Source organism: Lissotriton vulgaris, chromosome 4_1, assembly GCF_964263255.1.
Source record: "Lissotriton vulgaris chromosome 4_1, aLisVul1.2, whole genome shotgun sequence".
NCBI lineage: Eukaryota > Metazoa > Chordata > Amphibia > Caudata > Salamandridae > Lissotriton > Lissotriton vulgaris.
The window spans coordinates 634,049,708-634,076,017 of NC_141691.1; the positions used below are offsets into that span (position 1 = coordinate 634,049,708).

Here is a 26,310-nt window from a genome sequence, read left to right on the forward strand (position 1 = left end):
GCCGGGGTGATGTCGCCGAGTCCCCCTCAGCGCGTCTCTCGGTCATCGGCCCTCCGATCGCCGCCATTCTAGGGTGCTGCGTCACAGGTCCAGGAGCCCGTTTTGCGTCGGCGCCCGTAGGTCAGTGCCAGTCTCCGGGCACCGGGCAGTGCAATGTCCCCACCGGCACTCTCAGGAGCAATGACCAGCTAGACGAACTCCGTTCAGCCGCTCCCCTCGGAAGCCTGAGGGAGGAAGGATGAGTCTTAGAATGGTGGTCAACGGGGGTCCCCAATCTCCGGGCGAATCAAGTCAGTGTCCCCTGGTCTCAGGACACGGCACCTCCGATCCTAGTGCCGCAATCAGCCGATTGCAGGATCTCATGCCAGCGGGCGACAACTTGGCTCAGGGCTGAAGTTCGGGGCCGTCCGGCCTCTTCGCCGCCATTTTCTTCGCACCCTCGGCAACACCTCGGCCGCCTCTTCAACTCGGTCTCCTCGGGGCCAGCAGTCCCCCAGCGACTCGCCGATTGTTCCCAGCTGTCCCCTTACACTTCAGAGGGCAGGAGCGTCGTCTCCGGGTCGCCTAGGGTTCCGAAAACAGGAGAATTAGCGGGATTCCGCGCGAAGCTGCGAGCTCACGCCGCCATCCCGATCGGCGTCCAAGCCACCGTCGCATTGTTCTTTCATACAGATTTTGACAGCCACTCAGAACTTGAAGGACAAAATAATGTTCCACTCTCCTCTTCCTGTTCATTTTCATTATTTTAACAACTATCCCGACAGCATTTTTAACCCATTACTTGTCTTGCAAAACATAAAATCATGTTACTAGTAAACCAAAACACAGACATTATTATTCTCTTATAATACTTTTTCTCTACGCACCAACCCAATGCTGCACTAATCCCTGCGCAACCCACATTAGTTATTTATTTTTCCATAGCAAATGTTAACAACGTGCACAAAAGCAGCATTAGTCCTTTTTATTTTTTATTAGTCAAAAAGGCATTTGTGGCCTTCTCTTAGTATTTTAGTACGTGCTTGCGTAGTAGCATTTTCCCTTTATGTTGTCTTTTTGTATCGTTTTAACTGCACACAGCTAATAAATGTTACTGAGGGTTCAATACGAGCAGGTTTTATTTTCGCGAAAACCCTGCTCCATCACTAACTAGCTTTCTGTAAAAAGCTTCTCTCAGCAGGAAAACGAAGTACTTTAAACGCCCTAACTCTGGTAAATACTTGAAGGATCTGGGTACTAAAATCTTGCTGTCACTCGCAATGAGGCTTTTGTTAACCCCGCCCATTAGGGGTGTGAGCTATTGAGCCTATCGGCGAGAGAAATACAGTCTGGGTAAAACTAGACTGCATTTGTGGAATGACTATTTCTCTTGGACAGCCCTGACGTGTGACGTGCACACAAACGGTCGCTAAACTCTCACCCAGCATGGCCGCTTCCTATACGTATGCTATTATTGTGTAGTCCAGTTAATAAGCAGAAGGCGTCTCCAGGAAGCAGACCCTCCCCCTTCTGTCCGCCTCCGACTGACTGGGCTCCAGAGCTGCGGCTCCACTCAGCGGAGACTGGAAAGCGCTGATGGTTTGAGAGTCAGACAGCTGTGTGCGGGTTACAACGAAACTATGAACGTGGTGGGAACGAAGTGACGCAACCAACTGACGCCGGCCAAGAGTGTGCTGGAGCCGCGTGCTACTGGGACGGCGACCCACTGCCCGGCTGATAGGAGGATCAGCCGGAAACCTTTACTTCCATAATCCCCTGTAACATCCGCCGGGGAGCCTTGCCTCCGCCCGGACAGTAGCATGGTGCCCGAGGAATGCTGCTGCCGTTCACCGCGGAGCCCGACACGGCCGGGGCTGCTGAGCGAGGTCCTCACGCCGGTCTGCACTGAGCCCTTCGCAAACCGCTACGCCCTGGCACCTGGGCATGAGCTTGGCAGGTGAGGCCGCGCCTCAGCGCTAGCTGTCACTGGCGCCACTTCGGCACCCTGCCTTCACTCCTCCGCCATGTGATAACCTCGCGACAATTTATTCATAGTGCAGACTTTTTTGCTGTTGTGTTATGCTTTGCTTTCTGTCACTGTTTCCTAGGCAGATGTACTGGGCGCCCTTAAGTGGATAACCTCGCGACAATTTATTCATAGTGCAGACTTTTTTGCTGTGGTGTTATGCTTTGCTTTCTGTCACTGTTTCCTAGGCAGATGTACTGGGCGCCCTTAAGTGGGACAGTAGTGACACCTGCTAATTTCAGTGTTCAGAAACACTTCAGTTGTTGAAAACAAGAGGCATTTAAACGCAAATTGTCGTTTTACTGGCTACCCGTGTAGCGTAGTGATGCACGTCTGTCTTTAAAGTCGCTTCCATGTTTACATGAGATGTCAAGTAGATAAAGTTTCCCTTTTGCGTTGTTTTTGTGTGAGTTGAGGTGGTGTAGTGGAACAGGTGACAAGAGACTCTTGTTTCAATAGTCATAAACCTCAACTTTCAAAGTTACTACGGAGACCATTTGTCATTGAATCAGGGACCCGTTTTTTCGTTTACAATTTTTTCAAATTAAATTAGAATCGTGTCTTAGAGGGTGAACAAGAACTGAACATTTTAAACAAAATGTAAGATAACTCTCCCAGTGAAGTCTACTCAAAATAGCTGTTCACTGTTTTTGAGAGGACATTTTAAACGTATACTACCTGTCTCTTACTACTTTCTAGAATATTAGGGAACCCACTGTTCTAATAATTGTTGTTTGCAGTTGGCACGATTACCCATTTGTAAATTATGTGTTAAATGTATCACGCCATGCCATAGTGGTTCAATTTCTGAGCAGTGAAAAGCATGTGATGCTTATTAAGAGGTTTAATTTAAGTATGGCAAAATGCCGGTAGCTTGTCATCTTTCAGCTTCCAAATGTCTGCTGTCATGTAGCATTTGTGCTGAATGCAAGCGGGGGAGCATGCTTGCTCCATGGTAGCAGTCTGTCTCCTCCATTGTGTTACTATCGGCAAATAAGCCCTGTACGTCATACACTGGTAGCAGGAGATGTGTTCCCTCAAATCACCTTTAAAAAAAGAAAAATGTGCTTCTGTTCAGGTGGAAGATTGGTGTGGCAGACAGGATAGAATTGACTAAAATAGCTTTATTATTCAAGACGTGTGCTCACTGAGACCTACGTTTTCAAAGCTTCTTATTACACTGGAGTTCAGGTGAATCTTGACAACTGGGATAGTAAGCTAATAAAACTGTTATCTACCTCCTGTTTTTGGGACCACTGTTTTGATCTTTGTGCTCTTACAGTAGATTGTTTTTCTGTTTATTTATTGACACTTCACATTGACGGGTCGCTTTATAGTTGGTCGTACACAGTACTCATTTGTGCAGAGAAGACTACTTCTAGCGTTTGTCTGCTGTCGACTAGCAATTGGGACACAGGTACCCGGTACCTTTAAAACGGGTAACACCTTCTGTTAGATTAGGCAGTACAGCAGCTGGAGGCGCAGTAAGCCTTTCAAGCCTATTTTCCTCGTGTTAAGTACCCCTTCCTTTCAACAGTAAATTTCTTTCCATTCTAGCATGACCCCAGTTTGTACCAAACACGTTGTATCCATGGTATCCTGGGCTGGGTTGTATCTCTGTGGAGAGCTGGCATCCCATTGACGTCTGGCCATAGCTGTCAATTATTTGTCACGGGGAGGTATGCGGAATGGCTTTGTACGAGGCCTTTGTGCCTACTTCCGCAGTCGCACGAAGTTCCCCAACTTTATATATATTTATCCATTATTGCTGTACATACAATACTAATTAAAAAAACCACACACAACTTCCTGTTTAGGACAGTTGCCTGGGGATTATTGTCCTACGTTTCCATTCAACATAAGTTAGCAATATGCAGAACCTTTCAAGCGAAAACAGTCGCTTGCAGCAGTCCGGGACCTCTCCTCGCACGACTACCCTTTGATGTGAGGGTAATGTTTATTTTTTTGGGAGCTGGGCTTTGGGGGCATTTAACTAGTGGTTTCCGAGCTACATCTCTCTCATTAATTTGAGAGCTCATTAACAATGGCACTTACTCTGGTTCCGCGTGTATTATGTTAAGTCTTTTCCTGGCCTTTAATTGGCATATGATATACGTTCGTTCTCCTTTTGAAGTCCGAGTTAACATATACTGTTCGGTGTCAAGGGCGAATGCACATTTTTTTCTTACAATTTGTAAAAAGGGTGCTACAATTAAGGAAAAAGTAGCTGATGTGTTTTTTTTAAACTGAAACGTAGCACTGTTAAAATGCTTATGTACTCCTTGGTGACTGTGAATGAAGTGCACATACATGAAGTATAGCATCCATGGAAATAAATAAGAAAACACGAAAGTGAAGTTAAGGTTTTTTAGGGCACGGCATTTGTGAGCACGCAAAGACCTGTGTCAAAATACACCTGAAACTGTAGTGGTGCCGCTGTGAGATGGATAGATCTTGTGGTGAGCGCATGCCGCGTGGGTCTCGGATGGAGCTGTGCATGTGAATGTGATTCACACCATAGAACATGGAAAGTTCACAGCACGCTGCTGGGACTAGACTTTATTCGGTTGTAGATTTTTGTCAGGGGATGTTCCCACAATCGCTCTTTTATTGATACTGCGTTGAGCATTTGTAACAACTGACCGGGGCCGCACAGATCTCTGATCGACCGTCTCTCACGTGCCACACTAATGATTTCTTGCTTTTTCTACCGTAATGCTCTTTTGTAAAATATGTTAGTCTGACATGTTATTAATGAAACTCGTCTTCAAATATATAGTTTTATAACGGGTAGCTGGTACTCTACTGTCTGTGTGTGGGTGGGAACTTGTAAAAGATTGGAAGTAAGCTGAAAGATTCCGAGAGGCTGTAATAAAGATACGTCTTAGTGTTTTTTCTTTTCAAGAAATAACGTATTTAGTTGCCCCGTCCAGCAATATATCTGATGCTTCGAGCTCTCGTATGTGGTGTACTGTTCCATCTATAACATGACGTCAGTGCTGAAATACAAAAAAAAAAAAATACTCTCGAGCCCTTACATTGGAGGTCAAGGTGTGGCAGTTGAAAGAGGGTGGAGTCTAAAAGCGGTGTATCAAATTACATTTATACACACATGTTTTAACAACTACTGCAAAGAAAATGGCAACAAGGAGAAATGTGACTGTAAATCTGTTCTGGTTTACTTAATTAGTCACAAAAGGCTGCTTTTTAAAATATCTAGCGGGATTAAGGCACCTTCCGCAAACAATTGTGGATAACTTCGGTGATTAATGCATTTTCTGGGGAGAGTTATGTTTTGTCTAATCACAGTTTCTGACTTAAAGTAGACTAGAATGTTAGTGTGCCCTCTGCAAACCACATCATGTAACATGCTGATCACAGATTTGTATTTTATGCAGATATAGGTAAGTGGGTTACTGCTTTTGACAGAGGCACTTTTGTTATTTTCACTTTATACGTTGCAATCCTTTTGACGTAGCACACTGAACTGGCATAAAGGTGCTGCATGCACACTGCAAGACATGAGTGTAGAACCTTATTATCATTTTGATCCTCAATCTATTGTTTTTCCAAAGTTGCTAGAAAGGGTTAATTTGCTTAGTAATAAAGGCTCATTAGTACAGACAACCCCACCCACTGCATTGTTTTTAATCCTGACTTTGTGTTTGTACTGCATTGTGTTGCTTTCTTAACATGAAAAGGCGATTTGTGACCCCAACACTTTGTAACTCTTATTGTGTTCTGTAATGTTTCCTGTACAAACCTATACTGTATAATGTGTACAAGTACTATAAAGCGGGTTGGCAACCTACATTGGTACAAATAGCACTAGAATTTTTTTTACTCCAATGAGTTCTATTTTAAATTATCTGTGTGATTACTCATACAATGCATGCTTATTTCTTATTACAGAGGTTGAAGAAAAGTCAAAACCTGCCTCCAAATCATAGTTTCTCTTAAGTACTTGTGAAGCAGTAACAAGCTGTGTTCCTATATTTCTCTTTATTGCATTGGAATCTAATGGTGCTCCATATAGCTCCCAGCCAGGATGATATTTAAACAACAGAAGGGCTGATAGCCCTTTAAATCAGGAATTTTGGGGGTCCAGCTGGAAGTGAAAATAATGCTCTGAATGGAAAGCACACCACATGTGGAGACTGCTGAAGGTGTCCCGGCTTCGGCAAATTACACAGGGATAATTCGTCCTATTACACCAGCACGGATCTGGATCAATAATTGCAGACGGATCTGGGCTATCACTGGATCCTCCCTTATTTCCTGCACTGCCTAACTTTTTTGGACAGTTTTGAGAGTCTAAGCTTCACTTGGCACAGCTTCTCAGTCAGTGCTTTAAATGGGCCAGTACGGAGTACCAGCACCTTTTTTTTTTTTCGAGGGAAAGTTACCGGCATTTCTCAAGCGAGAAGTAATACTTTTAATTGGAGAGTACCGGTACTTCTCAGAAACAAGCAGGTTCCCTGCTATAGATTACCTGCACTTCTATTTTTCCATTTCAACCACTGATCTCTGTTGTACCTTCCAGTGTTCATCATGACTTGACCTGCTAATGATAGCTTTGTATTAACATAGTGTGGTTGCGCCACCACATATGCAAAATCTAGACATATTCACAACAGGTAAGAGTTGTTGAAAACTTTATGCTGCCAACAGATATAGAATATACAGATCTAGAATGTTAATTTGTTTTATTAGGTTGTTTTTAGGTCTCGCCTAAACAGCGCGCAGGCGCTGAAAAGGAAAAATACAGTTTCCGAGCGCTTAGGCTTTTCAGCCAAGCACGTGCACGCGTTCCATCGCCTTCAATGGCAACGCGTGCACGTCCAGAGATTCACTTGTTTTATGTAGCACTCGCTACCAGTTTCTTGGCCCTTTACCCTTTTTACTTCATGACATACTTGTTTGCCTACAAAGGGTCACCTGTGGGGATACCCGTGGTCAAACCATGCGCAATAAATTCAGAGTATTGTTGTGTTAGTTGTTGGGTTGTTATTGTGATTCTAGTCTGAAGGATTGGTGAGTTATTGTGCCCTTTCTGAATTTTTTTTGTTAGGTAGAGGTGTTTCAAATGTTGGCTCGGCAGGGAATATCAGATTTGGGTGCTCTTATTGTACACTCTTAACCTATGTGAGCTTTGTCAATCTGCCTGCTTGGATTCTTGATAGACTTTGTTCTGTACAAGTTTCAGCTGCATTTTGGTGGATGTTGTGACATGTTTGTGTGAACAAGTGTTTAGGGGCTGTTAATCTGAATTCATTGCAGAGAGGGGTTAAGTCGATTTTAATGTGAGGCTGCTGGGTTGATCTATGCAATCCTGAGTCTAAGTAAGGATTTTAAATTTGACTAGCTTGATTGAAGTAGGTAAGTCTTTCTGTACTTTTGACTTGCTCAGGATTGCACTATCCCGGTAACCTATTTCCACCATGGTTCCGGCTCTTCTTGTATTTCTATCTTATTTTTTTTTTAATCTTCCTAATCCAGCATTTGTGTTTCCTGATTTTGAAGAATAGAGAAATGCTAAATAAATCAGTAGATATGTCAATTGACTAGGCTTGTTTTTTTTAATGAAAGATTGATGCACCATCTCTAAGTTACTTTCTGTACATCATTTCTATTTTTGAGACCATTGTTACATACTTGTGAAAAGCTATGAAGGATAAGTGAGACGAAAAAATAGCTTCTCCTGTTAGTAGCTGCTGCCCAAACTTGCGTGCTGTTACCAGAAGGTCACTGGCTGAAATCGTATTGGGTTGCCTCAGCCAGTCGGTCATAACTACGTACGAGTAAAGTAATCCTTGTGGCTTTTAGTGCTGTAAAACTGATAGCAAGTTCTGTGTGTTTCGTTTCATTTTTTTTATTGTTGATCTATACATACTATTGTTACAGTGGCCAGTATCAGAGTAAAACCACAATTGTGACATGGTATGAAATTAATTTCTAGGACTCTTAATAATAGGGTGTCTTTTTTTTTTTTAATGCAATTTTATTTTTCCTTCTTCATATGCATCAAAATAGGTGCCCAGCTGCTCCCTGTCTTGCCTCTGTATCATTTATTTTAAATGTTGCTCTAGGAAACTGGCAAAAACTATGAAAATAGTTGTTGGCGTGTTTAATAATAAAAATTATGATTGACCTTACTGATCATACTGAAATGTCCAATAATATCCTTGAAGTTTTTATTGTATTGTGGCACACGGTAGCGTCTAACGGGGCCTCATAACACTTTCTGGGTAGTCACTTAGCAAGTTCTTAAATTTGTTGTGCAGTGATGGGAGAGTGTTGGTTAAGGTGCCGCCTAAGATTAGTTTGTGGTCTTTTGCATAAGGTTTATAGGTTTTGCTCGAGTCATGTTGCTGCAGCTATACAGTTACGTGTTCGTGCATGAAGTGAAATACTTAAGAGTGTTAGAGAGGGCTGCTATTTGCCGGTCCAAAACTATGAATGTTTTATACTGGAACCATGCAAATCATGTTTTAATGTAAGAAACTGATCTTTGTCACTTTTCTGTATTCAAGATGATTGATAAGTATTCTTATTCTGGCTGGGATGGCGATTCCGAGCTTACAAGTTTGTAAAAAAAAAATATAGCTCCCTATATAGTCCGGTTTTAAAAATTGTTTTTTTTTTTTTTTGTTGTTTATCGCGGAATGATGTGGAGCGGTGCTTTTCTATATCCGAGGTTCCTCCTTTGTAGAATGACTGTGGATTGTAAGAAGATTAGTCTTCTTCAGTGCAATGGTTGTTGAGCGACATAGTGTTGAATTAGATTTGTCTTGCAAAATGCTAGTGCAGGTGCTTTGAGGGCAGGAATAATTTGATTGCATTTGTTCAGGTTTGGAATTTCTCTACCTGCAGCATTCCAATTTACTTGCATATTACTTGCAGACTGCTCGTAACTAACTGGTTTTACTTCTGTCATGGTCTTCAATGCCTCAGTTTAAAATCTTTAATCTGTTCACTTTTAATCAAATTACATTTTCATAAATCTGTACAAAGTTGAACAAACGTTGTTACTTAGTTTCTTAATGCTGTAGTTTAGTAAACTAAGAATCCTCTGTATAGTCAGTTTATTTCATTCATTAGTTCTGACTCGGCAAAGTCAACTCTCCTGTTATACATCTATTAATTATACACTACCCACGGATGTATAGGGCAGTTTCAGGCAGTTGCTTTGTAACCTGCAGGTGTTTTGGATGTTAGTAAGAGTTGTGTAAGTGAAAATATGTATCTTTTCCCCCATTTGGAATAACTGAATTTGTGTGTTTGCGTGTGTTCGTTTGTTCCAAGCTGACGAGAGTACAGATCTGTGTGCTGACAGCCTGAGGGTTTGTTTAAAACTAAAATTAAATGTATACCATACTTGGAGGGACTTCTAGCCAGCCCACTTCATCCATTTGTATATTAGGCCATTCGCATTTTTCTTCTCACTACCACAGAATTCAGCAAAGGGCAATGGGTCAGCCCATTTCAGCCATTAGCTAACTTTACTGTGAGTGGCAGCATTGTGCCTTTTCACTAGGAGCACACCCATACAACCAAGCATTTGCAATGCAATAGGTCTCGCATTAGGAAAGTGTGAGCTATTGGTATTGTAAATGACAATTTTTTTAAATATGTGTTGGCTTTGAAAATATATAAATTAATAGCATTGTTATTCACAAAGCCAATAGCTTACACTTTCCTAATGTGTGTCCTATTGGCTATGGCAATGCTTATTGGTAGCAATCAAGGATAGTGCTGTTGTGGTGCTGAGTGATGATGTGGTTGGGCTGAGTGATGATGTGGTTGGGCTGAGTGATGATGTGGTTGGGCTGAGTGATGATGTGGTTGGGCTGAGTGATGATGTGGTTGGGCTGAGTGATGTGGTTGGGCGGAGTGATGATGTGGTTGGGCTGAGTGATGATGTGGTTGGGCTGAGTGATGATGTGGTTGGGCTGAGTGATGATGTGGTTGGGCTGAGTGATGATGTGGTTGGGCTGAGTGATGATGTGGTTGGGCTGAGTGATGATGTGGTTGGGCTGAGTGATGATGTGGTTGGGCTGAGTGATGATGTGGTTGGGCTGAGTGATGATGTGGTTGGGCTGAGTGATGATGTGGTTGGGCTGAGTGATGATGTGGTTGGGCTGAGTGATGATGTGGTTGGGCTGAGTGATGATGTGGTTGGGCTGAGTGATGTGGTGGTGCCCCCGAGTGATGTGGTGGTGCCCCCGAGTGATGTGGTGGTGGCCCCGAGTGATGTGGTGGTGGCCCCGAGTGATGTGGTGGTGGCCCCGAGTGATGTGGTGGTGGCCCCGAGTGATGTGGTGGTGGCCCCGAGTGATGTGGTGGTGGCCCCGAGTGATGTGGTGGTGGCGGCCCCGAGTGATGTGGTGGTGGTGGCCCGAGTGATGTGGTGGTGGTCCCAGCGTGATGTGGTGGTGGACCCTGAGTGATGTGGTGGTGCCCCTGAGTGATGTGGTGGTGCCCCTGAGTGATGTGGTGGTGCCCCTGAGTGATGTGGTGGTGCCCCTGAGTGATGTGGTGGTGCCCCTGAGTGATGTGGTGGTGCCCCTGAGTGATGTGGTGGTGCCCCCGAGTGATGTGGTGGTGCCCCCGAGTGATGTGGTGGTGGCCCCGAGTGATGTGGTGGTGGCCCCGAGTGATGTGGTGGTGGCCCCGAGTGATGTGGTGGTGGCGGCCCCGAGTGATGTGGTGGTGGCGGCCCGAGTGATGTGGTGGTGGTGGCCCGAGTGATGTGGTGGTGGTCCCAGCGTGATGTGGTGGTGCCCCTGAGTGATGTGGTGGTGCCCCCGAGTGATGTGGTGGTGCCCCCGAGTGATGTGGTGGTGCCCCCGAGTGATGTGGTGGTGGCCCCGAGTGATGTGGTGGTGGCCCCGAGTGATGTGGTGGTGGCCCCGAGTGATGTGGTGGTGGCCCCGAGTGATGTGGTGGTGGCCCCGAGTGATGTGGTGGTGGCGGCCCCGAGTGATGTGGTGGTGGTGGCCCGAGTGATGTGGTGGTGGTCCCAGCGTGATGTGGTGGTGGACCCTGAGTGATGTGGTGGTGCCCCTGAGTGATGTGGTGGTGCCCCTGAGTGATGTGGTGGTGCCCCTGAGTGATGTGGTGGTGCCCCTGAGTGATGTGGTGGTGCCCCTGAGTGATGTGGTGGTGCCCCTGAGTGATGTGGTGGTGCCCCCGAGTGATGTGGTGGTGCCCCCGAGTGATGTGGTGGTGCCCCCGAGTGATGTGGTGGTGGCCCCGAGTGATGTGGTGGTGGCCCCGAGTGATGTGGTGGTGGCCCCGAGTGATGTGGTGGTGGCGGCCCCGAGTGATGTGGTGGTGGCGGCCCCGAGTGATGTGGTGGTGGTGGCCCGAGTGATGTGGTGGTGGTGGCCCGAGTGATGTGGTGGTGGTCCCAGCGTGATGTGGTGGTGCCCCTGAGTGATGTGGTGGTGCCCCTGAGTGATGTGGTGGTGCCCCTGAGTGATGTGGTGGTGCCCTTGAGTGATGTGGTGGTGCCCTTGAGTGATATGGTGCAGTAGCACAGAGACTGAAGCTAAGAACACGCAGGGTTGAGTGCTACAAAGCGCGTTCCGTTTCAAAGCACTGAATAATGAAGCCGAGAAAAAGCATGGGGAAACAGGAAAACACAGGGAGAGTGTATAATGATAGAGGCAGCGAGGGCTGTGGCTTGGACAGCAATCAAGTACGGGGTCGAGAGGGCACTGAATGGGAGAACACGGAAAACACCCAGGGCAGAGGAAGGAAGATGCAAGCACACAAGCAAAATAAGCATTGCTGTGGCGGGGAGGCAGGGGAGCGGGAGCTGGAGAGCATTCCTTTGAAGTCTGATGCGGGGGAGCAGCAGCCTTTGAAGTCTGAATGGAGGGGAGCGGCAGCCTTTGAAGTCTGATGCAAGGCACAGACAAATGGTGGTGTGTGACGTGGCTGGTTTATGCACGGGCATAGATCACATGAACTGTCTAATCTGCCGTTTTGGTAGACTGTTCTTTTCCCCTTCCTATAATCTCGCCGGAGCAACGTGCAAGCGCATTTGCTCAGGCAAGACCTAAAAATGTTGCCTTAAGGGTCAGGGACTACTATGGCAATGCCTGCTTTTTAGGACCAAATATCTTTGCTCTCAGCCTATTTTTTTTTTTTTTTTTTTAAAGATGGTTAGTTTGAGGGCCCAGCAGCTCCACCCCCAATAATGTTATGCAGAAACCATGGCAAAACAAAACAAGCATTGACAAAAGCAAACGCCTGGTGGCCAATTCCAGACCTGTTGCTTTGGCCCGTGCTTGTTATTGTGTTGTTTAGTATGTGACAGATTCCAAGTGGCTGAAGGGTTGGTTTTCCCTAGAATACATGGGAGCGAAACGGAAAACCAGTACCTGCGAGTTGACTGCTTTGCTTCAAGGATTTTTAGATTCCTATCTAGGTATAGTGGGGCTTTGTCTTGCTGTGGATGCAGATCATACTGTACATTGCACAGTTAACGTCTGTCTAATGTATTGTCATGTGGAAGTTCAGGATTTTCACATGGGATAAATCGAAACTGAATTTTCTGCAGATGTTTCTGTTCTTATGCTTCTATTAAGACTGCTCCAGGGGCGTAACAAACACCCCCGCAGCCCCCGCAATGCGGGGGGGCCCACTCTCTTCAGTAAATGAAGGGGGCCCGGCCCCTCAGCACTTCAGAGAGCTGTGAGAGAGGCTTGCGCTGAAGCAAGCCTCTCTCCCTCTAAAGCAGGTGCAGGCTGTCTGCAGCCTGCTCCGAGCCCCTCGCCCCCTCCCTCCGACTGAAGAGAAACAAAGTAACAAGTTGCAATGTTTCTCTTCAGTCAGAGCTAGCAAGGCCAGATGGAGGATGGGGTGGGTGGGGGGGCGAGCAGGAGGCCGCACAGAGCAATTAGGACGCAGAACAAGTCATGAGGTCAGGTCTACCTAGTTGTGAGAGGGGAAATGGAGACAGGTTTTGAAGGCACATACCACACTCGTGACAAGAGCATGAACTGGTTGCCATTTCCTAAGGAAGAATGGGCAGACGGGTCAGACACGCTGTCCCACACACTTGCAAGACTATGTTTTGAATTAATGGTTTCAAGATCCTATCTTCTCAATGTTGTCAAATATTGTAATACTATTTCACAACTTTGGTTGTCATGTAACACCGCACCTTTAGCTGTATCTCTCCACTGTGAAGTATTTTAAACAGTAGCTTGATTCCTATAGGAAATCTTTGGGTTGGAAATTTTCGAGCTTTCTGGTGAGGGTGGTGTGCAAAGTTTGTATTCTTTAGTGAATTTGCCTCTATAACATCAGTATATTGTTTCTCTGAATTTAAACTGTGAGAAAGGTGGAGTATGTCTTGAGTCGGTATCCCCTTTGGGAGTGGGGGCCCTCAGAGTCAGACTGTCAGCACTCTCAATGGCAAAGCTCATATGAGAAGGGACGAGGCAGCAAAATGGTGCCCTCAGGTAAGCACTCTTGTTAGAAGCACCATGTGGGCGTCCGCAAGGGGGCAAGGGGGGGGGGCGAGAAGGGTGCAAGGCAGAGGGGAGAAGGGTGCAAAGTAGAGAGGAGATGGGTGCAAGGCAGAGAGGAGATGGGTGCAAGGCGGAGGGGAGAAGTGATGTAAATATATAATTTACCGTCGTAATTTCTATGCAGGTAAGTACTTAATCAATAATAACTCAATCGGAAAGAAAGAAGACAGAGTCCGTGGTGTTAGAGTTCTTAGGGGTTTTATTCCTTAAAAAGGAATGGTCAAGACCAGGATATCATGTTCTTCCCACCACAGGGGTGGAAGAAGGGATAGAGCAATGCTTTATTAACAATACATAGCTTATATACTTAATTTACATCATAGGAAGTAAGAGAGTAGGCGTAACAGCTGAGAGTAGACAAGATAACAGCATCCACGTGGTACTAGAGCGTAATCAGAAGGCGTGGACTAGGCGTAACTGAAGGTGTGTGCTAGAAACGTCACAGATAGGTGTCACAAAGGGGTGGCACTAAGCAGAAAGTTGCAATGTCAGCAGAAATCAGAGGCTTGGATGCGCGCGCAGCTGCATGACGTGTAATTGACGTGAAACTGGAGGGTGCAGGGGGCTTGACATTTGCACTGACGGAAAGAGACAGAAGTCTGGCATGTCAGATCAACTTGTGCTTCTATCATATCTGATATCTGGTGTTTAGGAACTGAGCTATCTGGGCGGAAAGGTCTCTGGGGCAGAAGCTATTCTATACTGACTGTGAGTGCGTGTATAAGCGCCTAAGTGTCTGCATGAGAAGCGTGGGGGCATGGGCCTTCCATGGGAGCATGGTAACAGAAGCTATGAATTACTTGCACGGAGACAGGCCGGCCCTTTGGCTCTGCAGCTGGAGAATGTTTACTGAAGCTAGTAGGCAGGAATGTATTTTCGAGGAGCGAAACAGATAACTCGAAGGTTGTAGTCAATCTTGGCAGGCAGCAGGCTGAGCTGAGCGCGGTGGGCCGCGCTGGAAGTAAGGCAGAGTTCACAGGTACGGGGCAGCCTGGGCTGAGGCTTTCAGAGTCAGGAGGAAGAAAAAGGCTCGATGGCAGATATTCTGGGCCTACTTTGCCAGAGCTGAAAAACATGTAGAGTACACTACGAAAAGACGTTGGCATAGTATACTTAGGAACGGACTATCCAACCCATTCAGGGTGGGTCTGAAAGAGGACATGTTAACGTTGGACGCAAATGTATTTGCGTCTTCATAGCTGACACAGGAGGGAAGTTACATGCACTTTAACTCGTACATGGAGACGGTGGGGTACACGCTAGGGAACACAACTTGACCAAAATTTATATTTCCTCAGAAGGGTGCAATGCGGAGGGGAGAAGGTTGCAAAGTGGAGGGGAGAAGGGTGCAAGGCGGAGGGGAGAAGGGTGCAAGGCGGAGGAGAGAAGGGTGCACGGCGAAGGGGGGAAAAGGGTGCAAGGCGGAGAGGAGAAGAGTGCAAGGCGGAGAGGAGAAGAGTGCAAGGCGGAGAGGAGATGGGTGCAAGGTGGAGAGGAGATGGTGCAAGGCAAAGAGGAGAAGGGTGCAAGGTAGAGAGGAGAAGGGTGCAAGGTAGAGGGGAGAAAAGTGCAAGGGGGAGAGAAGGGTTCAAGGCAGAGGGGAGAAGGGTTCAAGGCAGAGGGGAGAAGGGTTCAAGGCAGAGGGGAGAAGGGTTCAAGGCAGAGGGGAGAAGGGTGCAAGGCAGAGGGGAGAAGGGTGCAAGGCAGAGGGGAGAAGGGTGCAAGGCAGAGGGGAGAAGGGTGCAAGGCAGAGGGGAGAAGGGTGCAAGGCAGAGGGGAGAAGGGTGCAAGGCAGAGGGGAGAAGGGTGCAAAGTAGAGGGGAGAAGGGTGCAAAGTAGAGGGGAGAAGGGTGCAAAGTAGAGGGGAGAAGGGTGCAAGGCAGAGGGGAGAAGGGTGCAAGGCAGAGGGGAGAAGGGTGCAAGGCAGGGGAGATGGGTGCAAGGCAGAGGGGAGAAGGGTGCATGGTAGAAAAGGGTGCAAGGCGGAGGGGGAGAAGGGTGCAAGGGGGAGAGGAGAAGGGTGCATGGTAGAAAAGGGTGCAAGGCAGAGGGGGAGAAGGGTGCAAGGGGGAGAGGAGAAAGGTTCAAGGCAGAGGGGAGATGGGTGCGAGGCAGAGGGGAGAAGGGTGCGAGGCAGAGGGGAGAAGGGTGCGAGGCAGCGGGGAGATGGGTGCAAGGCAGCGGGGAGAAGGGTGCAAGGCAGAGGGGAGAAGGGTGCAAGGCAGAGGGGACAAGGGTGCAAGGCAGAGGGGACAAGGGTGCAAGGCAGAGGGGAGAAGGGTGCAAGGCAGAGGGGAGAAGGGTGCAAGGCAGAGGGGAGAAGGGTGCAAGGCAGAGGGGAGAAGGGTGCAAGGCAGAGGGGAGAAGGGTGCAAGGCAGAGGGGAGAAGGGTGCGAGGCAGAGGGGAGAAGGGTGCGAGGCAGAGGGGAGAAGGGTGCGAGGCAGAGGGGAGATGGGTGCGAGGCAGAGGAGATGGGTGCGAGGCAGAGGGGAGATGGGTGCGAGGCAGAGGGGAGATGGGTGCGAGGCAGAGGGGAGATGGGTGCGAGGCAGAGGGGAGATGGGTGCGAGGCAGAGAGGAGATGGGTGCGAGGCAGAGAGGAGATGGGTGTGAGGCAGCGGGGAGAAGGGTGCAAGGCGGAGGGGAGAAGGGGAGCAGGGTGCAAGGCAGAGGGGAGAATGGTGCAAGGTAGAAAAGGGTGCAAGGCGGAGGGGGAGAAGGGTGCAAGGGGGAGAAGGGTGCAAGGGGGAGGGCGAGAAGGGTGCAAGGGGGAGGGCGAGAAGGGTGTAAAGCAGAGGGGAGAAGGGTGCAAGGGGGATGGTGATGAAGTTAAAAATGTGCCCCCCCTCAGAAATATTTCTGCGTACGCCCACGGCAACACACACTACTTTGTGAGTGAGAGTGGAGTGAGAGTGGAGTGAGAGTGGAGTGAGAGTGGAGTGAGAGTGGAGTGAGAGTGGAGTGAGAGTGGAGTGAGAGTGGAGTGAGAGTGAGAGTGGAGTGAGAGTGGAGTGAGAGTGGAGTGAGAGTGGAGTGAGAGTGGTGAGAGGAACGAGAGTAGAGAGAGAGTTGAGAAAGACAGTGGAGTGAGAGTGGCGAGAGTAGAGAGAGAGTTGAGAAAGAGAGTGGAGAGAGAGTGGAGAGAGAGTGGCGAGAGAGTGGCGAGAGTAGAGAGAGACAGTGGAGAGAGTGGAGGGAGAGAGAGAGTGAATAGATAGAGTGGAGGGAGACAGTGGAGAGAGAGAATAGAGGGTGGAGGTAGAGTGGAGGGAGACAGTGGAGAGAGAGAGTAGAGATAGAGTTAAGAGAGGAGAGAGAGAGAGGCAGACTGGCAGACTGAGAGAGAGGCTGTGATGGAATTGGGGTCACGGTGTGTATGAAGCTATGCAATGCCTCTTAACCCGTTTAGAGCGTCGAACGTTCAGCGCTCAGTGCTGAACTTTCGAATATTGGGTGGGGCCGCGTCGGCCAACGGACGTGCGCAGCACTACCAAGGTAGTGCACGCGACGACCGTTGGCCGACGGCAGCGCTTATGGGGTTAAGATTGCTATTGTCTACTAATAAAAATGTATTATCAAAATTTGCTCTTTGTAGTTACATCTGCTTTTGAAATATTGCATGGAAGCATTGTCTAATGTTTTAAAACGGAAATGAGAAGGAGCAGTGGATGCACTTTTGTCAAAACTGAACGATGAGTGGGCCCGATGTTGTATATCTTGACAGGAGTCTGCATCAGGAAACCCACCTAAAAATGGGCAAACTTCCCCGGTTTACTGATGGCAGGGACCCTGTAATGAATGGACCACCACCTATGATAGCCTGCTGGCAGACTACGCCCAACCTTTAGCTCCACCATGCAGTGTTACTTATAACGGCTGGAGTAGTTACAGTGGTGTAACAATCGCCCCGCATCCCCTGCAGTATGGTGGGTCGCTGGCCTGAGAGCTCTAGACTGGCACAGAGGATGGGAGGGGGGGGGGCCCTCCATGTAGTTTGCAGGGGGGCCCCCTCAAGTTTCCTTACGCCACTGGACTGCTCATCTTCCTGTGGACACTGGTATAAACTCCATTTTGGAAGAACTTGACGAATAGTATCTGGTAGATGTTTAGAATGGGTTATGGTTGGAGAGATTTCCACTGTAAATGTTTAATTCCTGTAGTAGTGCTGTTATAGTGTGTCATTTTCATTGCTTTTATGTATTGCCATTTATTCATTGTTCGGGCTCGCAGAAGCCCGCGTGCTCCTTGTTCACAAGTGTGCTGGGTACTTACAAATGGCACTCATGGCTCCCGGGCAATGGTTGAGGATTCCGGATCAGTTCCTCGCTGGGCTGGAGTCACGACCAGCCGCTCCGGGCGCGTTGTGGGTCATGCATGAAGAATAAACTTTGTTGTGAACTGCAGCCGTAGACTTGGTCCCTTTCTCCTACATATTGGCGAGGAGCGGACCTTTTGCTGACCCAGTTGTTGCCCACCGACGCATCTTTCCAAGTTTGTACCAGCTGTTACAGTGTCTCAGTCCTGGCTGGCACTCCCTCGATAATCCTGGATCATTTCTCGGACCTTTCCAGAGTCTCCGGAGTCAGGTGCATTTCAGGACACCGCACGTGGAGTGCTTTTGTTTGTACCCATATTTTCTTTGGGCAGCTGCTTGAGCCCTATTTCAGTACGAGACACAAGCGAGAGCTGGCACGTATAGCATGTTGCTTCAGCTCCGAAGCAGTTTCTGCGCTGAGCTGATTGTGGCGTGACTGTGAGAGGAGAGTAAACTCGAGGAGAACCCTTTGTCTACCGGCGTTCCTGCTTGTTTCCCTGTGAGGACTGACTGGGCGAAATAGCAGCCGTATAGCGCCATGATCGCGAGTGATGCTTTCTTTCCCTGGAACTTCTTTTTGCCTACCTGTGGGGGACTACAAGTCCCAAGTCTCCTTTTGGCCAAGCCCACCTGGCCAGGACCACCACCACGCCCACAGCTCCAGGCGTGACATATAACCAACATTTACTCCCGCGTCGCGGGAGCGCCGGGAGAAGCCCGGGACAAGGGCAGGCAGTCTGTGGCCGTCAGGGGCTGCAGGAGGCTGGGCTGGGCCCACTCTCTTACATCCAGCATCACCCTTCGGACTAGACTGCGTAAGGTGTAGTGAACTGTTATTTTGTGGAGCTTTGTAGACGGACTGTAGTTCAAGTTTCTTTCTGTCTTTTGAGTGGCCCAGTTGCGGTTTACAGCGTTCTTGCTCATTCTTCGTGCAGTAAATACCGCTAAGCATGTCTTCACCTCCAACTACTTCTCCATCGAATCCCCTCCCGTCCACGGTAGGGGTTGCAATCTTGGGTCCTTTAGACAAGTACTTCTCTAGGGCCACTCGTGATATTGATAGAGAGATTGCCTGCGCTCAGCGCGTCTCTCGGCTAGAGCAATCTATCGAACTCCTTAAACTTCCCCTAGAGAAGCGGGCACCCCTGGGCTCTCTGGCATCGGTCCCCTCATCTCCACCTGTAACCGTGCCAGACTTGGTTGTTGGTTCACCCCTGGAAAAGCCCCATGATTCATCACTGTCGCCCAACCTGGTCAGGGTGGAAGGTATGTTAGGTTTAGACTCCCAGAGTGGAAACGAGCCATCGGTCGTAGTCTCTACCAACACGCCTCCCCCCATGTTTACTCAAAACATCACTTCTACTGACGAGGAAATTCCTGCCTTATCAGGTGTGTTACCCCACGCAGCACCCAAAAACCCCCTTACTAAAAGGAAAAGAATCACTAGTCCCCGAAAAGGTTGTCCCCCTAAACACCCCAAGAAAATTAGGAAACTTGGATTAGGAGCGCGAGCTTCCCATAAGTCTAAAGGGGCTGGTTTAGGTGGGGTTCAAGCTGTCAAGGGTGGGGTGTCCTCTGGTGATTCACCACGTAATCCAAGCGACACTCTGGTGATGGCTCCTGCGGAGATTATATCCCCTGATTCACCCTTACTCACGTAGATAGAGAAATTGATGAAATCCCTACTGACCCCTATTTTAGAAAGAGTCAAAAGGTTAGCGGATCGTTTGGACAGTTTTGAACAAGCATCCTTAGACAACTTTTTCTCAACTAAATCCTTAATTAAAACACACTTTAGGACTGGGGCCAGTGATAAAGGGGGGGTCCAAGCGGCTAGGATGACCTCGACCATCCCACAAGACTCTTCTAACATAAGTGGGTTGGTAAGTGGGGTACCCGCTCCAGAGTCCTTTCCTCCTCCTGTTGTTACTGCTAAAGGGGGGTCTCGCCCCTCAGGTCAAATCCATAAAACCAACTTCCCACCTTTCAGACCATTTAAGAGCAAACACATCCCAACTTAAGAAGCACTTAGCTATCGAGGCCATGGGCACTATTGATAGATCCAAACCAAGGAACCCTGGAACCATGAACTGCCACGACTTAGCCCAAACTCCACTGACTTGCCCCGTTCCTCTCCCCTCCAGCCAACCCGACACAATTCCTCCCAAAGTGCCCTGTAGAATACCTCCCATGGATCTGCCCCCAGACTGCCATCCCTTTGTCGCCATCCTTACCAACGTACCACCATTGTTGGTTGGGCAGCAAGAATCCTTCCAGATGCTAAAAAACAAAACCATGCACTGGTTAAGGATTAATAGACCACTGCCCAGGGAAGTCGATGGGCTGATCCTTGGTGTCAGAAGGGTAGGTTGGGTAGGTAGTAGTCATAAGCGCTTTGAGGGGGACTGTGTGGTAGTCAACTTCAAGGATCCCAGGGTAGCTCAGCAAATTTCTAGTCAGAATCTAGGCACTAGCAGTGCTGGTATTGGAGTAGTCTATTTGACCTTTTTCTACCCGAGACCAGTTGGCATTCATTTTGGTATCGTCCCAGAAGTAAGATGTTATCACAATCTTGCCATTCCAGGATTCACTGTGCCTTATCAGCACACCCCATGGCCGGGGACCTATGGAAGAACCGCAGGCTATTGAAACTATATCCTTTCTGGGACAGTCCTCTCACTCCCGGGTAAGAGTCCGCGGTTGGATCCCTGCTCTTCAGAGATTACCATCAACAGTGGGATATCCATCTCCACTGAGAGTGATCCCCAGCCACAGGGTGATAGTCTTGGTAGTGGGTCTAAGGGGGAAGCAGAGCCTCTTGCTCACTCCCCGAGTGAGGGCAGGATATCAATCTTGTTCTCCTCGTCGAACCAATTATGGCTGATCCTGTCATAAAGATTCTTAGCTGGAATGTTGCTGGGATTGCAAGGAAGTTGGCTGTTCCGGACTGGAACACCTTAGAGGAGGGTTTCTCCATCTGTATCTTCCAAGAAACCTGGAGTACGGAGCCATGCCACAAAGTAGGATACTCGTCCTTCTTTCTGCCAGCAGTCCCTTCCCCTTCTGGGAAAGGTCGTCCCTCTGGAGGTCTTCTTATATGGGTCGCTATCTTACTTGGTTGTCAGGTTACCCAGCGCGTGACCGACTCGGTTGACCTTTTAAGTATATCGCTCACAGGACCCAAGAGAGGGCCATCCCTCGACATTTTTAATATCTATGTTAGGGGCACAAAGGGAGGTCTACTTGTCACCCATTGTCTCTGAGTTAGAATCCCGGTTAAGAAGGGGCCCGACAGTTCCCACGTTCTAGTAGCAGGTGGCTTTAACTGTACGTTGGAGCGAGGGCGGAGCTAGCCGGCGTCTATGGTGGACGCGTAAGAGCGAAGCTCCGGGCCAGCGCTGACAACTATCCGACAGAGATCCTGTTAAAGCGGTGATCACCAAGCGATAACGGCGGAAATCGCCGTCTCTGCCCCTAACGAACCTCCAGCTGGAATTTGATCAAGATACGGGCTTGGGAACCCTCATTTTTCCCCGACTACTCTGCAGGCGCCAGACCAGGCCCGGATCCCCGGCCTTTCCTGGACGGCGGGACCGAGATACGTCACCCGACGTGCGGCCGCGCTGGGTGGACGACTCTGGGTCTGCCGGGGCTCGGTGGGGGCGGACCTTCCAGCTACCCCACTCTCCTGGACCACGCACCGGAGGTGCGGCAAGAGACATTGGGGGCGACAGGAGCAGCGAGGGAGGCGCCGGTCCAGCTAAGGGGCCGGAGGCGGACCACGTGGCAACTACGGAGCCCCCAGAAGGTACGCCTATCCTGGGCACTGGATTCACAGGCATAGCCTCGGCACAGGGGAGCAGCGCTGCGACTGGGGAGTGAGAGGCTCTCTGGGCACCGGGGCCCCCCCGCAAGAACTAAGCATTGGCACTGCCCTGGGCCGCACCGGTGGGACCTGGGGGTGAATTACAGGCCGCAACTACCGAGGCCTGCGGACACACGTGGCGCCGGCGGGCCCCGGCAGGACACGTTCCCTACACAGCCTGGACTACCGATCCCCTGAACCTACTAGCACCCAGCAAGGAGGCACGTGAAGCGCACTGGTACTCAGTGGGGCCTTCCTCCACGTGGGCCCCGGCCTTCCCTGACAACATAACTATGGGCAAGGGAGACAGAACACAGACGAAACTGTCGTTCGAACAACGACGACATAAGGAGCCAGAACAACCGATTCCCCAGTCTCCGGGCGCGGCTGGTGACCCGGGTGCCTCACTGTGTGCGGAAATAAAAGGGATGCTCACTACCATGGAGAAGGGCCTGCAGGAAGGCATGTCGGCCATTGGCAACAAGATTGATGCGTTGGCGTATCGGATGGATCGTATGACGGAAAGAGTAGACAAACACGCGGAGCGGCTGGACATGGCGGAGCGCAGATTAACGGAGGCGAAGGGGGCGCAATCAGAGTGGGACACAGACCGTAAACAATTCGGAAGGCTGCTTCAGGTAATACAGGACAAGTCGGAGGACTTGGAGGCACGTTCCAGGCGCTCCAACATCTGCGTTACGGGAGTGGCCGAGTCGACCCAAACGGGCAAAATGGAACTGTTTGTCGAGAAGCTCCTGAAGACACTACTGGGGGACGACACCTTTTCCCCAATGTTCATAGTTTAGCGCGCCCATCGCACCCTCGGACCAAGGCCAACCCTAGGCCGATCATAGCGAAACTGTTAAATTACAGGGACAGGGACGCAGCCCTCCGAGCAGCCTGTGAGAAGGGGAAGCTACATTACGAGGGAATGGACATATCGCTGTACCCCGATTTCACCACGAAAGTACAGGAGGAGAGACGAAGATTTGCCCCGTACAAACAGCAACTTAGAGACCTTGGCTTGGACTACGCCATGTTATACCCAGCGAGGCTGCGCATCAACAGGCAGGGACACTCGCATTTTTTCACTGATCCCAAAGAACTGCAAAAATCACTGAAGGTGTGGATGAAAGAGAACCGGGGGAGCCCGGAGACACGTACGGCGGAGCGGACCAGTAATGAAGACCTCGAGGTACAGGACTGAAGAGAAGGGGGGTACACATGGCACCTCAAGAAGGCTTGACTGCTTGCGCAACCCGGACCCCCTCCTTGGATTGGTGAAAGACGCCCCCACGGAACAATCTGCTGCAGTCGCTGGACTTTCGTATGCTGTACTGTGGGTGAGATCTACGCATTTTGAGTTGGTATCACTGTGGGGTTGTAATCACCCTGAGCAGGTAATGGTTCCCGAATACACAACACAAGGGGGGAACAGAAACACTGGGGGTCGGGAGGGAGGGGAGGCGAGGACTACGACTTTTTGGTAGAATACCGTGTTTACAAGTCACTGCTAAACTCTAGAACCGTGGTGCTGGCAAAGGGGCAGTCTATAGACATTGTGCGGAAGTCCCGGAAGGAAAGTGGACGACGAAAGGACTGATTAGGCTACCTCTGCCCCGGCGCTTTCAGCAGTAACGGCTCGGACTGAGCCTGTTTGGGGTCTTGTTGCATGGGTTTGACAATGGGAGGGGGGGGAGGGGCACTGGGGTTTCGGTCACACCAGGTTGGGGTTGGTCGACTGTGGGAGGCGGGGGGATGTGAATGTGTTGGGACTAGGTATGTTCGGGGGGGGGGGGTTCTTAGCGTGCTCTGAAATGTTACCTTCCATAGAGGTGTTTGGCAGTAGTTGCATACGACGAATGACAGTACCTATACTTGTAATGCACATGAAGTATTGCTACATTCTGAATGGCTAACGCACCACACGAAGAGTCAATGAATGACACAGAGACCTTTAAGGCATTGACGTGGAACGTGAGGGGATTGAATGACCATCGTAAACTCCGCAAGGTACTGCACTACCTCCAAAGGCACCACATAGACCTAGCCCTGTTGCAAGAAACGCACCTACCCAACACCAGTAAGATGCTTACACATAGGGGCCTCCAGGGTAACTCCACTTATGCAGGTTTCACCTCGCATGCTAGGGGTGTTCTCACATGGGTCAACCCAAAATCCAAATTGTCCCTCACACTGCTGAGACCGGACCCGGAAGGAAGGTTTATGCTAAGCAAATGTACGGGCAAGGGGCACAGTCTGCTGGTCATGAATGTATACGGCCCGAATTACGACTCCCCGGACTTTTATGCGGCAGTAGCAGAACACTGTACTGAGTGGTCCTCAGATAGTATGATGTGGGGGGGAGACTTTAACTTCATTTTTAGCCCGGAGCTGGATAGGTCGGCGGGTCCACCCCGACGCCCGGCAGCAGCCGCACTGCAAATGCAAGCTGAAATGGTGAGACTGGGACTGGTGGACGTCTGGAGGGAAAGACACCGAGATAGAGGGGGATACACACACTACTCTGCGTACCACAATATACACACTAGAATTGACTATTGGTTGTCCACACTCCCGTTACTAGCGACTGTGAGGGGCTGTAGGGTGCTCCCCCGTACGCTGTCGGACCACTCCCCTATATTGTTGGTATTTAACACTCCCAAGCAGAGGATACCCCCATTCACGTGGCGCTTCCCACCATATTCACTGTTAGACAAGACGTTCAGAGCCGAACTAGGGGAAGAAATAGCCATGTTTTTCGATACTAACATAGGCACAGTGGACAGTTTCGGGACGATATGGGAGACTTTTAAGGTCTACGTCAGAGGGATAGTCATGGCTAAACATTCCAGTGTCCTGAAAGCTATTAGACACAGACTGACATACCTTGAGGGGCAAATAGCAGAGTGTGAAAAATCGCAGCTAGCGGGCCAAACCCCCGCAGGAGACGTGACTCTGCAGGAGCTCCTGAAAGAGTTCCACGAGGAGGCAGACAGAGAAGTGCGGCACCTAGGAAAGTATGCGACGGCGCGCACTTATGGTGAGGGAGACCGACCAGGCGCGCTACTAGCCAGGATAATGAAGGGCGCCAGGAGAAGGCAGGTAGTCACAGAAATGCAATCGGCAGGGGGAGCAGTGTTAACAGCGGAGGAGGACATTCTCGCGGAATTTAAGGGGTTTTATGCGGAGCTCTACACAAGCAAGATCTCCGGGGTAGAGGATCAAATTGACAACTACTTAAGCTATATCAAGATGCCGTTCCTCGAAAACTGGCAGAGGGAATTCTTAATGTCCCCCATTCTCCGGGAGGAGATATCAGACGCTCTGGACGGCATGAGGTCTGAAAGTGCCCCAGGGACTGACGGATTAACTGTGACCTTCTACAAGGCGTACAAAGATAAGCTATTGCCCTATCTTTCCGCTCTCTTTGACGAAATCTATGAGGAAGGCGCCATGCCGCCCTCTATGAGAGAGGCTCTTATAGTGACAATATTGAAACCAGGCAAACCGCATGACCTTCCAGGCTCATACCGTCCCCTGTCACTTATCAACGTAGATGCCAAGCTCTATGCTAAGGTGCTGGCGACCAGATTGGCGCTTGTGACAGGGGTCAGGGGAAACGCCACTGACTTGGACCAAGTCAGTGGCGTTTCCCCTGACCCCTGTCACCGAACCCTTCGAGATGGAATACCCGCTCCAATGGTCCACAGAACCGATAAGGTATCTGGGCATAATGCTACACTCGGATCCCGAAATCATGATGAGGGAAAATTACGGAGTTGCCTATAGCAAACTCGCAGAGGACGTTGAGCTCTGGATTAAGCTTCCGCTGTCATTGATGGGACGAATCGCATTGATGAAAATGGTGGTCTTGCCACGATTCCTGTTCCTCTTTACCAATATCCCGATTGTCCTCTCTAGAGCCTTCTTCAAAACCTTAGACAAACTTCTCGTGCGACTTGCCTGGGCCGGAAAGCAACCAAGAGTGCAGTGGAAGGTCCTTAAACTGCTGTACGAGCAAGGGGGACTAGCTGCGCCAGATATGGAGCGCTATTATAGGATCGCGCAGGCCTCAGACCTCCACACCTGGATTTATGGTAATCAGGACATTCCGCATGTGATACTGGAGCGGCTGTTCGCAAACCCAACTCCGCTTCCAGCGACTATCTGCGGCCCTAGGGACCGCAGAGTAGGTACACTGGACTCCCTCCTGTCTACTAACCATGCCTGGCACTCCATACTCCATACTACAGCGACAAGACAAAGAACTGATGTATGCACCCAATATGCCGATACATTAGGCACGTTGGCTCCCCACATTGGCGGAACCTGGTGTACATAGGGCCCTCAGTGAACTGGGCGCAAGCACTCTGGGAGACCTATTTGAGCATGGAAAGGTAAAGACATGGGACCAGCTGGCACGAGGGAGGGAGCGCCCCTCGTTACTCCAGCGCTTTCAGTACCACAGGGTTCGAAGTGCCCTTCTAGATCTGCTGGGCCCCGACATGGAGGAACCCCCTGAAATACCGGAACTGGTATTTGTCATAGACACCGAGGCACCACAGAAGCTGATCT

The 26,310-nt window shown here is 49.5% G+C and overlaps 1 protein-coding gene across 1 annotated transcript in view; it reads left to right on the forward strand.

Annotated features, from left to right (window-relative positions):
* The first annotated feature begins 1,525 nt into the window (after nucleotides 1-1,525).
* STK17A (serine/threonine kinase 17a) overlaps nucleotides 1,526-26,310 on the forward strand; it is a 284,298-nt gene continuing 259,513 nt past the window's right edge. The window contains exon 1 of the mRNA XM_086964875.1: nucleotides 1,526-1,936. Coding sequence (XP_086821001.1) covers nucleotides 1,800-1,936 — 137 coding nt within the window. The 5' untranslated portion in view covers nucleotides 1,526-1,799. The remainder of the gene's footprint in view (nucleotides 1,937-26,310) is intronic.